Here is a 17,530-nt window from a genome sequence, read left to right as displayed (position 1 = left end):
CAAACTACAGGGTCTGGTGGAAATCTGTGCATAGTGACACCATCACCCGACCCCAAGGAACAATTGACAGCAACACAACAATTCGGCATGTCTTTGGTGACGTCGAGAAATCAGCAAAATGACGAGCTTCCTACACATTTTCTATACATCTAACTGGAAACCATTCCTTCTATGACGTCACTGTAGGGCTCTGGCGACAGAGTTACATAACCTGTCAGCGGTTTCGTTTGCGGGCGAGAAAGAAGCAGATGGCTTTTTAGCAACTTTTAAGCGCTTGGTATTAATTAACCACAAGTTTTTTTTAAAAAAGAAAATGGTGTTTCGTTTATGACTAACCAAAAGTCTTTCATATGCAGTGATAAAAAGAGTATCAAACAATTGAGTTTAGTGGTCCTTTAAATCAGAAGATACCTTTCATATAGATAAGAACCCCCTAAAATCTCCGTCACTACTACAGGTACTGACAATGCATACACATTAGGTGAGTGAAGAATATCCAAGAAATATTATTTTCTGTTTTATTGACTCAACAAGTTGACAGTAAATGCTGATGATAATGGCCATGATGGTATTCACGGACTGATATAGACTACTGTGAATGTCATGGATGTGCTTAGTGACAGCTTGGCACACACACCCTGCACGTGTCTCCCAGGCAGAACACAGGATTAGTAACCATGAAATACTTCTCTTGATACAGATACAGCTGTGTGAAACTGGTACAGATTCCTGATACAAGCATAGCTATGTGAAACTGTAACAGACTTCTGATGCACACATAGATGTGTAAAACTGGTACAGACTTATCTGATACATGCATAGGTATGTGAAACGCACAGATTCCTGATACAGACATAGCCATGTGAAACTTGTAAGACTTCTGATGCTGGCATAGTTAAGTGAAAATGGTACAGACCCCTGATACAGACATAGCTGTGTGAAACTGGTACAGACTTCTGATGCTGGCATAGCTATGTGAAACTGGTACAGACCCCTGATACAGACATTGCTGTGTGAAACTGGTACAGACTTCTGATACAGACATAGCTGTATGAAACTGGTACAGACCCCTGATGCAGACATGGCTGTGTGAAACTGGTACAACCACATGATCCAGGCATAGCTATGTGAACTGGTACAGACCTCTGATACAGACATTGCCATGTGAAACTGGTACATACTTATGATGCTGGCATAGCTATGTGAAACTGGTACATACTTATGATGCTGGCATAGCTATGTGAAACTGGTACATACTTCTGATGTTGACATAGCTATGTGAAACTGGTACATACTTATGATGCTGGCATAGCTATGTGAAACTGGTACATACTTATGATGCTTGCATAGCGGTGTGAAACTGGTACAGACTTCTGATACAGACATAGCTGTGTGAAACTGGTACAGACTTATGATGCTGGCATAGTTATGTGAAAATGGCACAGACACCTCATAGAGTACAGACCCCTGATACAGACATAGCGGTGTGAAACTGGTACAACCACATGATTCAGGCATAGCTATGTGAAACTGGTAGATCCACTTAAAACAGACAAAGTTTTGTGAAACTTCTAACTGCTTTCAAGAGAGTGCAGGGTTGTGTATGGAGGCATGTGTACAGATATGAAGTAGTGTTTTCACACCAGAGAAGAGAATCCTATTTAGAATACGCAGCAGAAGATCTAAGAGAATTAAGGTCCTTGCGAATGAAGCCAGTCAAGTAAAAACACAGACAGATTATGTCTGCCTGAGGTGTTTTATGAGTTGGTGTAAACTGGGGGGTATGTAATTGCCTTGGTCATGGTTGATGGATGGTTCAAGTCTTTTGATGTGGATGGATTCCTGGAGTTTTCTGATTTTGAATTCCTTGAGGTTGTTCGTGAGAGTTTTAATTTTATCCTTTTTGAACCTGTGGTTGTGGGTTAGCATGCATATGGCAAGATAGAGCTGATGTCAAGTCTAGTGTAGACACTGAGCTGTGATGTTCTTTAATTTGGGTTTTCAAGGATTTGGGTGTTACACCAATGTAAATGTGTTCACAATTACACAGGATATGGTATACTATTTCAAGAAATTCTTGATTTGGATTGGATGGTGGTTTGCCTGTGACTTATATACTTTTTGGATGGTTACACTTCTTTTGAAAAATACATCTATGCTAACCTGCTTCAATAAAAGTGTTTAGATTTTGTGATCATTATTTCCACAGTAGGGGTGTCTGATCATAAAGGGGGTCAAATGTTGAAGAGGACTTTTCTCCTTCTTCATACTGTTCATCATTGTCTGTTGCAAATGATCAAAACCCTTGCAAGAAGAGCTCACAATATCTGTTCCAGTAAGCCACAGCTTACAACAGAACCAAATCACCTTAAACAAGTCTTCACTAATTACAACCACTATCTTCAACATTTTGTGGAATCGACAAGAATGGACAAAATAAGCATGGTTGTAAGAAGCTTTATGGACAGACTATAGGTTTGAGAGAGAATCAGATTGCTCCTTTCGTGTCATCATTCTACACATACATCAAAACCCAAAGAAATATATTGTCTGGACAACCTCTCCTGGACCGTCCAGGGTAATGATGATTACCAATATTGACCACTAATTCAAACACTGTCTGTACATTTGTAAACATGTTTAATATTCTTATAGTAAATAGTAAAAATCATCATTTTTTAGTGAAAATGGAAAAGAAAGGAGGCATTAGGCAGTTGGTTTTGGTTATTGACACTGCCAGAAACTCCTATCAGTTACTTTTGATCATGATTTATTTAGACATCTCATGTCCCAAAACATACCAGTTCCTTTTTCTTGACACACAGCATAAGTTCGATGAAGAGTTTCTCTGCCTGTTCCTGGGTATATTGAAATGTCTTCTGTATCGTCATGATCAGTTGATCACGTAGACTCTCTGGCATTGTCCTGCAACATAAACACTCATTCATCAGCGAACAATCACAATAACAGTTAATACTAATGAGTTAATCTTAGACACATTTCCACTAATTGGCCACTGTACTTGATTGTTGAAATGACCTTAGAGAGGGCTAAAGAACGCTAAAGAGCTCAATATTTCTTGTCATTAAGTCAAAATACAAGCATCTCACATTTTACTGTGAGTTTGATGAATACTTGATTCCGATTTGTTAAAATCACATTATTTTCCTACTGATACCTCCTTAAACTTAAGAATTTTCTCAAAAACATTTCTGTGGAAATACTGACGATTTTACTGAATTCACATTGATGCAAAGACTGCCAATACTGCTTCAGAATACTGTATAAGATCACTATCAGAAAAAAGGTTAAAATTATGAGTTGATGCTTATGTATTGTCTACAACTGATAAATAGCGCTTGATTGCATCCCCCTCACAGTGGGGTGTCAGTGAGCTCTCTGTCATTGCCGAAAACATTGCCAACAATCACCATCACTCTCCATCAGTCACATTAGGCTTGGCAATTTTAGTGAATGGTTCTCCACCTTCGCACAACTTCTGAAACTGGTCCAAACCGCAGTTAGGTCGTGAAATTGGTTGCAGTACGATTGCACCAATCTCAATACAACTCAGGTAGCTCGCAGGTAAGTCAGGCTTACACATAATGTGCTCAAAATGCTGTTCTTGTGATCACATCTAGTTTTTTATTCGCCAATTCATTTTTCTGGGTGCATCAACCTCATGGGGTTGTGAAGTACTATACAGCACTCTGTTATGGTCTGGACAATTTCAGGAGTCTGATACAACAGTGTCATCAGACATGTCTATCTGTTAGCCATAATAACAAAGGCATTCTTTACCATACATCTTCACCTTGATATACTGTACTTGTAGATCAATTTCTCCTTAGACCATGGCTTCATAACAGATGTTCTGAAGGCAAAGGCATCACTGGCCAGCATGAAGTATGGCAGGTCCCTTGGTTGACCATCATTATCAGCTTGTTCAATAGTTTCAGGAGGAAGACAAAGTGTGACAGTCTCCAAGTGGTCTTTCAGATCAGATGCATTAAATATTTGGGCACCTGACTGGTGTCCAAGACCTCCAGTATCCACCCACAGGAACTTGTAGTTGTAGTCCACAAGTGTCAGGAGAAAGTTGGAGTAGAAGCCTTGGCAGACACACCAGTTGTGGCTTCCACTCAATGCAGGTGCACAGATTTTGGTGTTTTTTTCCAGGGCCCCTATGGAATGAGGCACTTGCCATCTGAGTTCAAATTGTCAGGCTCTCTCCTTACACTGTTATGGTGTAGCAGAATTCTTGAATACCACATTTCAGTAGGCATCCCAAGCCTGGCAAACTTGGGGTATCATTCGGTGTGACCATGACTTGCTCATCCTGCAGCTTCAGTCATGCTTGGATAATGGTCACAAGTGGCTGGGTGTCTTAATGTCAGTGACAATTTTAACCCTGCTTCCAAAGATGGTCTGTAATTGTTGCCTTTTTCCTGTGATGTTAGGCCCTATTCTCTCCAAAAATTCACCAAAGAACTCCATGGGCATCCTGATGGAGTTCTCAAACTGATTTGTGTTGTCGTGCTTAGTACTGACAGTGGTCTTGTCTCACCATAATATTCCCAGAGTTAACATCTATCTATTTCTGAGTCTTTCCAGTGCTGGTCAGGGGACAAATGACTAGATCGCAGATGGTCACAGTCCTTCTAATACAATTTTGGGAGCACACTTGCTAAAAGTTTCAACTGGAGTTTTGAAGAAATCTCATAGGATTCAATGCAGTCTTCCAAAAAGTCCTCATCAAAAGTCACAATAAACTCGCATGGAGTTGTATCATTTGAAACTGGTCACGTTTGGCAGAAGCTGGCCTGGAAGGTCACCAGAAGTCACACCATGGGCCACTAACACATTGCAACCTAGTAGGGATACATAAGACTGATCACATCAGTCTCAACCAACTCGCAATAAAATAAAAAGAGTTTTTGGTTGTAGTCAGATTGCACAGCCTGATTCAGTATAAACACAAACTGAACCTCTGTACTGGCCATTGTAATCTTCACTTATGGTTTGTATATTAGATTCTTGGGAATCTAATCAACAATTCGATTATAGCAAATATCCAAAAATAGTTTGTTTTATCTCCTCATATACATTAAAAATGGTTTTAGTCCTTCACTGTACTTTATTAAAATCAATAAGTATTATGAGCTATCTGTCAAAACACCAAAGTTTCTTAGAAAACTCAGATATGATTAATAAAATATTTTGTTATATGAGTCACATAATATAAACCCATACAGATCAGATAACACCAACTGGGCATTCCTTCAGAACATCAATAAAAACCTAATTTTACTGTGACTAAAAGTCATCTTTGATGAAATATTTTGGTAATAAATGTCACACAATCAGTGGTAGGTACATCTGACTTCTTTCCTTCCCAATGGCATCAGCCTAATGCTCTATGAACACTGCTGCAACTGTTGTCATTCTCACCCATCATCAATGGTGTACTTGTGTGTGAAGGCCAGAAGATCAGCTGCTCGTCCACTGCCATCGCACACCACCACCGGGACAGGAGGCGTGTCTGTCACATACTCCAGAACTGAGCGGATAGTATTGGCCCCACCCTCCAGCACCACACAGATCACTGGCACACCACGACCTTTCACACCACTGGCTGCAAGCAAAGACACAGCCATATATGTAACGTTTTCATGATTGCCATCTGTTATTCCTGGGAGGATGAGAGGATTAGCTGGTGAGTGGACTTAGTTTTGGCAACTGCCTTTCAAATACCACCTTCAGATATGTGGGAGGAAATTTAAAACTAGAGGGAAAGACCTTTAAGATCTGGTTGAATATGGCATACAAGGGCTCACAAAATTGGGTGGGAGCTTACCGAGATGTGGGGAGCAGAGGTGGGGTTGAGAGTGGCTAGGGTGTAAGGAGTGCAATGTAGGAGTGGTTTGGAGAGAGAGTCAGGTGTGGGTAAGGATGCTGGGTGTGAGGTGTCAGGGGAGGGAAGTGGATAAGGATGTTGACAGTGAGGAGAGGAGGATGGGATATGGAAGTGGGGAGCAAGAGTTAGGTGTGGGTAAGGATGTTGGGTGTGAGGTGTCAGGGGAGGGAAGTGGATAAGGATGTTGGCAGTGAGGAGAGGAGGATGGGATATGGAAGTGGGGAGTGAGTGTGGACTGTAGAACAGGTTGTATTTGATGGTTAGGTTTGATTTCTATGATGAAAGAAAAATGACAAATGTAATTAACTCCCAGGTAAATGAGACATGAAGCTAAGGTTGTTCTTGAAGGTCCTGTATCTTTCATTACTATAATTTGGGGCAATAATAAAAAACACAAACCAAAATAACCCCCTCAATCATATTTAACTATTACATGGCATTACAAATCAAAAACATCAAGACCAAAACAAACCCAAAAGTTGTTTGAAATAATGGAGTATTTTTTTAAAGACTATTTTTTTTTCATAGCTGTATGAACAATCCTATTATGACTGCTGGTAATATCATTGATGTCAGAGCTTTGCTTAATGGCTCCAGTGGTTCTGAAGTGCTGCTAACAGTTTTTGTACTTTCTGTAGGGAGATTACAGAGGATTCCATATCCAGGCAGTGCAAACATTCACAAGGTGATACATCATCTGGTCAGTTACACAACTAGTCAGAAAAGATGATTTCAAAATTCAGTTTTGGATTGTAAAATATGGGCTATTGTTAGGTTCAAACTGAATGTCTCATGGGCCATAGCAAATATCAGTAAATGTTGTCACTATTTGGAATAAATCAACAGTTAGTTTTTATCCACATGACAGAAAGGTTGATGATAAAAGTCCTGAGAACAGTGAGAACAATGGCCATGTATATAGCCATGGTTTCACAAACCTAATGGATCAAGGACATGTGAAACACAAAATTCCCAGGGCTACAACTATGCCATGTTTTTCCAACATAACCTTTATGATTCTATAAAGTCCAGTTATCCATGATGTGCCATAAAGCAAGTGAAACTAACACAACTGGGTTCTGTGAAACCAAATCTACATGAAATAAAGCTGTTAACATTGTGAAAACAATCAATAGCAAACACAATGTTGAACCACTTCAATTTCACAAAAAAATTATGTTCCTTCTGAAGTACCAAATGAAGTTATTTTTACAGTTTTGCAGATGCTTAAATTGAATGAATGTGGTGATTACATGGAACAGTGCTCGGTTGTTCAAAACAACCTTGGTCAACCTTATCTCTAAGATTACAACCTTAGGCCTTTACTAAAATTAAGAATAACTCAAGGTTGAGAATTAAAGTTGGTCCGATGTAACCCAGGAGGTCGAGCACTGATGAGGCCTGCCTTGTCATAAATACTACCGTTATCACTAAGCAGGCAATGGTATTCCAACACATATTAAGCATGTGGTGAAGTTTGTTGGATACTTGGGAGTACAAAGAATTATAGGATTACCCCAATAGCAGGGTAACATGGTAAACTAAGGGTGTTCATTACCTGAGAGAATATATCATGAGTAATGGATACCTTTCTTTGCACATACAACTTTCTGAGAGCAGACAGTATTAGAAGCACTGTGCATGCATGACTGAGGAAATTAGTTAAGATGGAATGAAGTAAAGCCCCCTTAGTCTACATACAGCACTTCAAGTTTGCTACATGAAAAACACAGATAATTTCTATCAAGAAATAACATGGTTTGCATCAACACACTGTAATAGTCACTGTGCAAGGAAAGACTTGACTTATCTCACTGGTTCTAAATAAAGTGCAGCAACAGAGATGCTGTACAAAGGTCGACCACTTCTAGGTCTTGCAGCTCACCATCAGAGGAGTTTCTCTGGGCAAAGAATACCTCAGAAATAATGATACTGATAATTCCCATCTTCCTGGGGACAGTGCCACCTAAACAGAGGTCCAGAAGGTTAGCAGTAATATTGCTGTCTCATATGCCTGGTGAGCAGAAGCACATCGGAACAGGGTCACTTGCCTAATGTGACACCACATGTGCTATAAGTGATTGAGTTTTGGGCAATACTGAAACCAAGAAGAATCTAGAGCCAAAAAGGCCAAGCTGAAAACATATTCACCCTTCCAGATACTGTCTGCAAGCAGCACTGGTGAAGATGGACTATACACATTACTTCATTCAGGCACTGTCCTACATATGTTAACAGTGTCAACTCCAGTTGTCATTTACAGGCCCTTATCACTAGCCTATGACAAGCCGTTCCTGCTGTGTCCCCCACACAAGTAGGCAGGCAGTTTGTGTTTCTTTCCAGTATTTCAGCTATACGATGTTGTACGTAATTAATGGTAAGAAAACAAAAACTAATACTGCCACTCAGGTGAAACAATCATAGAAATGGTACAAATATCATGAATAAAGTCAGGTCGGATCTGAGAATTTGGTGAAGCAATCAGAGGATTTCGTAACAATCCAGACACCACAAATCTCATCAAGTTATCCCAAACAAACTGAAATGATATTTTTGGCCTATATTTAATCATATACTGCTTACTTATGCATATTTTTTGCTGGGCAATGTATTTCTCCAACTTCTTCCTGAATAGAATCTCGCCCCCATACTTTCCCATAGTTCCATTGTCCACCAGGAGGAAGTAGGAGTGATTGCTGTTAAGGACGGCTGAATTGGTTTTGGGTGAAGATACACAATGATATGGGACCACTATCTGAAATGATAAGTCAAAATATTGTCATCATAATGCACAATATTATCAGTACTATGAGTATACCTGGAAGTAAAAGGATGTATTAATATAAATCATGAAACAAGTTTTAAATACACATTTAGTGATACAGTGGAAGCTGTCAAAACCAGCATCTGACCAATCCGGCAACTTGTCAACACTGGCATAAAATCTCAGTACGTCTGTGGATTGCACATTTATCATCAGCTCTACAATCTGTTAAATTGTCTATACTGTTTTATTTCTTCAGTATCAATGAGTGATGGTTTAGAGAGCTTCCACTGTATGTCATCAAAGAAACATGATCTGGTAAGACAGATATAGCTACTGGTATTTTTATCTGATCAGAATCAGTTCTCTCGATAAATCCTAAGGAGTGTGATGAAATGTGCATGAGTTTACAGAAACAGAACTGAAAATGGCATCAACAAATATTAAGACCCAGTAGGTGCAACATGCACCACTTATCTTGTGAACTTGATGGAACAAATGTGTCTTTGATGTGATTTACTATATAAATAATTCTGGAATGTTTGTATTCGAAGGTGATCAATTACTTCAAATTGACAAAATTCTTACCAACTCTAAATATATTCACCTAACTGAAATATAAAATCCCTAAACTACACTTTATCAAGCAAAGCAAATTGATTAATACTTCTTGAAGGAAGGAATTAATTCCCATTAATGGTGAAAATCGGCTGTAAATTTCTGCAACTGGACCTTCTTGACTTCAGCACTGACAAAAAACTATATGGCCAATATTTTCACTGTCTGCTTGTCTCAGACTCAAAGTGATCAATATCACAGTAAAGGAAAGGCACAGCAACATTGATTTTATTGCCCTGATATATTACCACTGACTCCACACTATCAGAAAGGTGGCAACTCTTAAACCTTTGATCTTACAATTAGCAAAAAAAACCTTGGCTTCAGAAAGTGAGATTGATAATGGTACAGGCAATGCTGTGTTTCAAAAGATTTCTCAAAAGGATAATTCCTCCAGTCACACTGTAATTGAACGAGGGCGATTTTGAAGAAAAAACTGTTTCCTGGAGACCCTTTGAGCCATCCATGTAAAGTTTCAGCACAATGTCACACTGATTACTACTTTAGTAACCAGACAACATTCCATCTGGCAAAAGTAGTAATGCTGTTGCTAAAACAAAGCTAAACCTCTCTAATTCTTCAGGTCTGTATGGACATGAAAAAAACAACACCACTGCTGCAATGCATGATAGCGGCTTTGAACAGTTGGCGCAATCAGCAGATTTGGCACCATCCCATTTTCACCCCTTTCTCAACAAGGAAAGAACTGTGTGGCTATCATTATGCATATAATGATGATGTTATATTTGCTGAGGAGCGCATTTTTCATCACCAAATGAAAGTCTTGCCCACTAGTGCCATCCAGGGAAGAGTGTGGCAGAAAAGGTGAAATATAAATGGCAAGTAACTTCCGTGAATGAGGGCCATGATAGTTTGAACTTCAGCCATACCTCTTATTCACTGATGACGCATGATGACATGTGTCAGATGACATATGATGAAATAAGGTGACACATATCAACACACCGTGAAATAATGGCACATGACACTCAGCAACTTTGAAACATTGCAACACACAGTCACAGATGACATATGATGAAATAAGTTGACATATTTCAACTCACAATGAAATAATGGTACACGGTCATACACAGTCAAACAGACCACACAACAGATCACAGTTTGGAACACAAGCATAAAATGATGGAACATACTTTCAAAATGGCTTAACCACACACTAATGACTCACATCTCTCCCGATGAGGTCCTCCCTGTTTTCGACAATCCCCCATGGAGCAATCCCGATGGCCACCACTTTGTTCCTGGCCTTGGTTGTGCGGTCGCTGATGGCATCTCCAACATGTCGTGTAACACCTGCAACATACCATCACAAACAACTTCACTTAACGCATTCTGTCAGGCTAAGTCATCACCAACAACAATTCACAACAGGAAACAACGTCTGAAGTAAATCAGGTTGTCACTTTCTACAGAAATTCTGTGAGTTCAATTATATTCTGGTTGTTCAGACTTAGCCCAATCACTGTGACCAGTGACCAGGAAAAGGGCAGAATTCGAATGGAGTGTTTCCTTGCTGACTGTATTATGATGTTTTCATGGGTGACTGTCTGACACATTAGCAAACATTTAAGCTATGAAATCAAATCTTGGCTTTTCCACCAGTGGTTGATATCATGAACAATACTGGCATCAGTATACACATCATCTGGCACAATGGAAGAGGCCGCCAATTCCCACACTGTGAGCACACAAATATCACTGTTGACAGTGTTTACCACAAACATGGTGTAATGGGGACTTGAACTGAGTGAGATGTTGATTTATGACACTTTCAGCTATATTCCATTAATGTGGTCGTGAGGGACACCAGACATGGACTTCATACATTGTATCAAGCAGGAGAAATTAACCCTGGTCTTAACAAATAAAGTATAAGTCCCTTTGCTGCTTTTGAACCTATGGCTTTTCAGACATACTGGGCAGTTTCATCTACATTCAGAAACAAACCACCAGCATACATGGTGTAGATATTGGTATCATTCTGGAGAATGGAAACTATCTTGTTTTCATGCACGCATGCTGCAGATAGTCAACAAAACACAGGATATATAAAAGCAGAATCAGCATGACAACTGATGACACAGTCTCGTCACAGATCTAGATCTGGACTATTTGTATTTTCACAAAAATCATTACAAGGAACATTACAGAATCTGAAAGATAATTAGTTGTAAACATAACCTCAGTTGAAGCAACACTCAGTGATAGGAATGAGAGATCTTTAGGTGACAAAATGAAAAGAAATAACATTGTTACTGATCTGCAATCAATAAGCCTGTGTTGTACTTCATTGACAAATCTGGTCATCTTCCATCACCATACAGTGCACACATACTGGAACAGCTGGCAAACCCATTGCAATAATCAAAATGAAAGCATCATTAAGGCCAAACCGAAAATATTTGTAAAAAGCATTCATGGTTTCTGTTAAAGTCAAACATAAACCTCTTTCCTCCTAACAAACAGAGTGGCTGTTCCTCTGATATCCACATTAAGAAATAATAGAGACTAGAAACCCTCTTCAATGCCTGGGTTGTTTTGGGCTTTATTTTGTAACTAGGAGATGAAAGACATAGGAATTCAATTTTTCCAATGTAAATCTATCTTTCAGTTTTCATGCACAAGTGAGAGTCATGGTGCTGTAGCTCACCCTCATTCACCATCAGAAGTATGATGTCATCCTTGCAAGGAAAATGAATGTGAAAATTCACCAATCAAGCAGTTCCAGAGACATATCCTAGACCATATCATGAACATTAATACCAAGGTCAAAGTCCATTGAGGGCCAATGTTAACATTTGGAATCCTCCGCTACGTTCTACCAGGATATTGTATTACATTTCATATTCTTTAAAAACAGACAAAAAGCATCTTGAAGCTGTAGCTCTTGAATGAATGCATGAATTAGCAATGGTGGACACAAGTTTCAGATACACTGGTTTACTGGATTCTGAGCATACTGTGATTACAGGTACATATTCCTGCTGCCAGACAAACAGACAATGACATAAGGCCACTTGACTTTCAGTCAGGTGAATAAAACAATAAAGAAGTAGTTGAAAAAACATCTAGAGTTTCACTACAATTGTGAGAAAATGTTCCGAAACAATCTATTGGCATTCATGAAAAAAATGCTAATCCACTTCTATCCTCTACAACCCCAAATCTCCCTAATGTCGGAAACCATGAGCAGCATTCCACGCACTATTACAGCTAATATAATGAAATAAAAGTGTGTAGAAACCAAGTTGGAAGCTAGTCATGTACCAGGGAACAGGGTCTAGGGTAGTTAGTGATCAGTGAAACAGGAGCCTCCTTGACAAGCCACGACTGTGACTTACTGCTACGAAGTGACGATTACATACCTGGGAGCACTGCTGAACCAATGTCTATCACAGGAAAGTATCAATAAAATTCAGGTGAACACAGCATTTATGGGAAGTGAAAGTGCTTCAAGTTTTTCATTTCATCGTTACATTGTCCAAAGTTACTGGTTATATATTGCAGTTAAGGTTGACATCAGACATATTAAAATGATAATTCAGGATCGATATCATATTCCTGCACGTCATATAAATGTTGCCTTCCCTAGACAGCTGAAGAAAAATATTAAAATAAATCACATGATCCCAGTTAAGCTTAAGCAAAAGTTAATTATTTAGCAAGAAATTAAGAATTAGCTGCCTAATCATGGCAAAGAAAGTTTTGTAAAAGTCGTGCACATAAGGAAAATTGGTAGATTCGGTCAATTCATCCCAGAAATTAAAAGGGAATAATCATTTTGCTGAGGTGCTGAAACATGACTATGTTCTCCACTTACCTGTATTTGTTCCACCTGTGATTATCCATGCTCCAGTAGTCTTGGCAGCTTTGAGGAGACCCTTGCGGAACACTCGCTTCAACTTGGGTTGGAGGTCAAAGTTGAGGATGCCACCATGGACTGTGATGAGCAGCTTGGGTAAGTCAAGGCCCCAGTGTTTCTGTAGGAGATGGAGAACCTGCTCGGGACGTGTGTCAAAGCTGCTCAATCTGACATACTGCAAAATAACCCAAACACAAAAGTAACAACAGACTGACTGATTCTCCATTGAAACGCAACACAGTCATTTCAAGGATGTTGTTTTGGACCTGAAAGTAAAAGTACACATTTCTCACATAAGCAGCTAGAGGTAGAGACAGCTTTGAGGAGCTGACATGTGATAGTGAGTCAGTAAGATGGGTTTCACACAGCTTTTAGCAATCTTACAGCAATATCACAGTGGGTGACACCAGAAATGGACTTTACACATTGTACCTATGTCGGGGAATTGAACCAAGGCCTTCGGCATGACAAGCAAACACTTTAACCACCAGACTACCCCATCACCTCTGACATGTGATAACTCCTGTACTAGCAAATGTTTTTCAGGAAGGACTATTGGCAGAATTCTGGCTCATATGACAATGATTGCTGCAATGAACATGGAAAACAGCATGGATTGCATCAGTGTGGTGGAAGACAAGATAGAGAACCAAACCCTCAGAAGCTCTTCAGAAAAAGCAGTCCCTTGTTATCTAAATAACAGTAATCAGAATTTTGAAGGACTACAGAAACAGCCATTCTTCAATTAGTTGACGTCACCATCATGTACTTTCACTTGTGTATGATAGACAACGACCCCTGTGTAGTGTATGATAGACAACGACCCCTGTGTCACATCGTCCTTCTTAACTGAACACTGAATTATGCAGGCAATTATCTCAACAGACTAACAACTGATCCTCTTAAGAAAAAGGATGAAGAAGAACTTATTCTGATTTTCATACATGATGAGAACTTGGACAAAAACAGTGTGTATAAATCTCGTAGAGAAAGAATACAAACTGGTATCCTTGTCCTATTACACTATTCTGTTTCTTTAATGATCTTACTTACCTATACATTCTTTAAGTGCCTCTTGGGTTGAATACCAAATTTTAAATTATTGTTAACTGATACAAACATTCCATAAACTTGCTAATGCAATCAGTTGACAAAGATAATATACTTCCTAACTCCTTGTCTAAAACTAAAGTCACCCCTCAATTACATCTAAGTGAATTCTTGCTCAACTATTCCCAATGTGTAAATCTACATACACACAGATCAAAAACAATTTCCCAATACTGTCTTCCTAATTTCATTTCCTTAATCAAACTGCCTGTTTCAAAGTAACATGCATTGCCTAAGAAACACACTCCATAATGACAGCACAAAGAGGCAATCTCAATTTGCACTAGTTGTCTATACAGTAGTCTCTCTCTGTTCCCTAAGGGCACTAAGAATACCATTCAGCATTTAACTCTCCCATGCAACAATGTCGTCAACACATCACGCTTTCCTCTTTCATTAATCTTTCCACCCAGAACCAGTCTATCCTCAGATTTAAATACAACTCTCTCGTAAGGATCATTCTGACATGTTGGAATTAACTGACACTGCCATGGGAAAGAGAGCATGGATTACTTACTTTCTAGCTGTTTGAAGGTTCCAATGTTGTCAGTAGTTGCAAACCACATTTCCATGTATTCTACATGCTCTATCATACACACTCAGTTTAGTTCATTATTCAATAACCTGTGTTTGTCTCAGATGTGTCTGTGTGTATGTGTACAAAAATAACCTAATTGCTTTTCTCTATTTGCTTATTAGATTTTTTAATGACCTACAAGTATGATGGTGGGTTTTTTTTAACAGCAATGACTTGTGAGTTGCATTCTGTGAACTGTTTTTTTGTACTTCCTATCACTCGAGCCATAACAGTCTCAGTTATCAAAACACTATTAACTTGTTACCCTTAGAACAATCCTTTAAAGATAAATTAATGTTGTTCCTTGAATGTTATTAGTGTTCAAGTTAGTTATTATATGGTGTTTATAACCATGGACACGTAATTCCACAAATGTTTTGAGTGACAAACGGTATTGTTTGAATTGATTTCCAATAAACATTATCTGTAGTACATAGAACATACCAACAAACTGATGTCGTGAAGTCTTCATAATTATTGTTCCCTTAATGTTATTACTAATCAGGGTTGGTTGTAGTATTGTCTATCATCATGGGCACGTACTATCTTAAAGGTTTCGAAAAAAAAACCCAGTATTTTCTTAATTGGTTTCCTACAAACATGCAGAATCAGGATCGTCTGGTCAGGATTTCATTAATAACATGACATATTTGTATCTTGGCTTCTGTGTCAGTTAAGTATCTGAAGTGTTCACAAAAAAAGCAATGATGCTCCCATTCTGACATTTCTTAACACATTTCCATCACAATGAAGCATTATGACAAAATCTGCTCAGAAAGTCTTCTGAAAAACTATTTGGTCTCCTAATGTCATCATTCAAATTCTTGACATGACTTCCCACAAGTAATCCAATTTATCACAGAAAGAAATTTTTTTCCAATGAAGTTCAGAAACTAAAATGGAAGGGTTCCTGATTAACAGAATGTAGTCTGTCAATGTATGAATATTTCCACCTGGTTTGAAATACGTCACACATACCAATAAATTTCTATGCTCAAAATCATCAAAACAACAAGCAAATCTGAGGAAGAAGAGATTCCTTGACTAGACTCTATTGTTCCATGGTGAGGCACTGAAAACACATTAGTCAATGATTCCATGTTCTCCCATCAATGTTGGTTTGGGCTCCTGAGCAGCTTTTGTCTTGCCCGAGACTGGACATCTTAGTTAGGATTCAGACACAATTCTGTAGTACACATAAAGCTTACATTTGGCTTTTCAGCCCCAAACAGGTGTCTAGACTGAAACATGACAAGTTATCCACACAAGAGCCATTTGACAAGAAAATTAACATCCTTGAGAACTAGACCGAAACATAACAAGTTACCCCACATGAGCCAAATCACAGGATGATTAACATCCTTGAGAACTAGACCGAAACATAACAAGATACCCCACGAGCCAAATCACAGGATGATTAACATCCTTGAGAACTAGACCGAAACATAACAAGTTACCCCACATGAGCCAAATCACAGGATGATTAACATCCTTGAGAGCTAGACTAAAACATAATAAGTTAAACCCACAAGCAAGAGTCAATTCACAGGAAGATTAACATCCTTGAGAGCAAGACTGAAACATGGCAAGGTGACTCCCTTGGAGCCAACTCACATGCAAATTAACTTCCTTGAGTGCTGGACTGAAACATGGCAAATTAAACCCACAAGAGCCAACTCAGAGTAAGATTAACCCCCTTGAGAGCTGGACTGAAACATGACAAAGTGACCATCTCAGAGTCAATTCACTGAAACAAAAACACACTTGAAACATGATCCTCTTTGAGCCAACCATCTTTATGAAAGGTAATGATGCAGATATGTACCCTCTCTATAACCATCTAACAAAACAGCATGTTCTGTTTGACTTTTGGTCCATTTCAGATCCATGCTGAAATGAACTAAGTTATTTCCAGACAAAGAGTGGTTTGTAAATGTGTTGTTAAATTAAATGCCATTTAATCATGGAATGGACTACAAAACACTCAGGGAAGGTTACATGTAAGCAAATTCACAGATAAATACAGTAATATAATCTAGTGTAAAATACTCATAATAAGCCCTACACACGTCAAGCCTGAAATGGGTCAAACAAATTACACACCATTTTGTCTTTAAGGACAATAAAACTCTTGCTGTAAATGAGGTAAATTTGATTTGTCCCATTGCTTTCATGTCTTTTTATAAGGACTGACATTAGCTTTTATCTTGAGGTTAACGTCAGAACTGCCTTAAAGGATTCCATCAAAAACAAGCACAGCATTCACAGAGAGTACAATTTGACACACACAATTACATACAAGCCTAACAACTGTAATCTCTGTACCTACAAAACATAATGACACATATACAGCCAAGGCCCTGTTTCCAGGAGGCTTCAACTGCCAAGAATAGTCTTTCCTCCTCCTGGACAGTGCCTATTCATCACTGATTATTCCCACAAAATGTAGCCAGCAACACTATTCTGGGCAATAATCTGGAGGATAAAAATTAGTGTCCTCCTATCAAGTGGTACTGGGGCTTTGATTGTGACACATAAAAATGGTGTAACCATGTATCCTCCGGGAGCTATTGTAATGAGACAGGTCAACCCTCTATGTCAGTAATAATACAGACCACTTCCAGCGTTGTCCACTAGCGACCTATCAGTCAACTTCTCATT

The 17,530-nt window shown here is 38.9% G+C and overlaps 1 protein-coding gene across 3 annotated transcripts in view; it reads right to left on the bottom strand.

Annotated features, from left to right (window-relative positions):
• The window catches only part of LOC137278571 (transient receptor potential cation channel subfamily M member 3-like), a 179,737-nt gene that overhangs the window by 55,629 nt on the left and 106,578 nt on the right, over positions 1-17,530 (bottom strand). For all 3 annotated transcript variants that reach the window (XM_067811022.1, XM_067811025.1, XM_067811024.1), the window contains exons 5-9: positions 13,141-13,357; positions 10,489-10,613; positions 8,501-8,672; positions 5,452-5,635; positions 2,802-2,925 (exon numbers count right to left, since the gene is read on the bottom strand). In XM_067811022.1, coding sequence (XP_067667123.1) covers positions 2,802-2,925; positions 5,452-5,635; positions 8,501-8,672; positions 10,489-10,613; positions 13,141-13,357 — 822 coding nt within the window. The remainder of the gene's footprint in view (positions 1-2,801; positions 2,926-5,451; positions 5,636-8,500; positions 8,673-10,488; positions 10,614-13,140; positions 13,358-17,530) is intronic.

The sequence above is a fragment of the Haliotis asinina genome, chromosome 3, assembly GCF_037392515.1.
Source record: "Haliotis asinina isolate JCU_RB_2024 chromosome 3, JCU_Hal_asi_v2, whole genome shotgun sequence".
NCBI classification, from domain to species: domain Eukaryota; kingdom Metazoa; phylum Mollusca; class Gastropoda; order Lepetellida; family Haliotidae; genus Haliotis; species Haliotis asinina.
The sequence above is the reverse complement of the archived record's forward strand: the minus strand, read 5'-3'. Positions and strand labels throughout refer to the sequence as shown.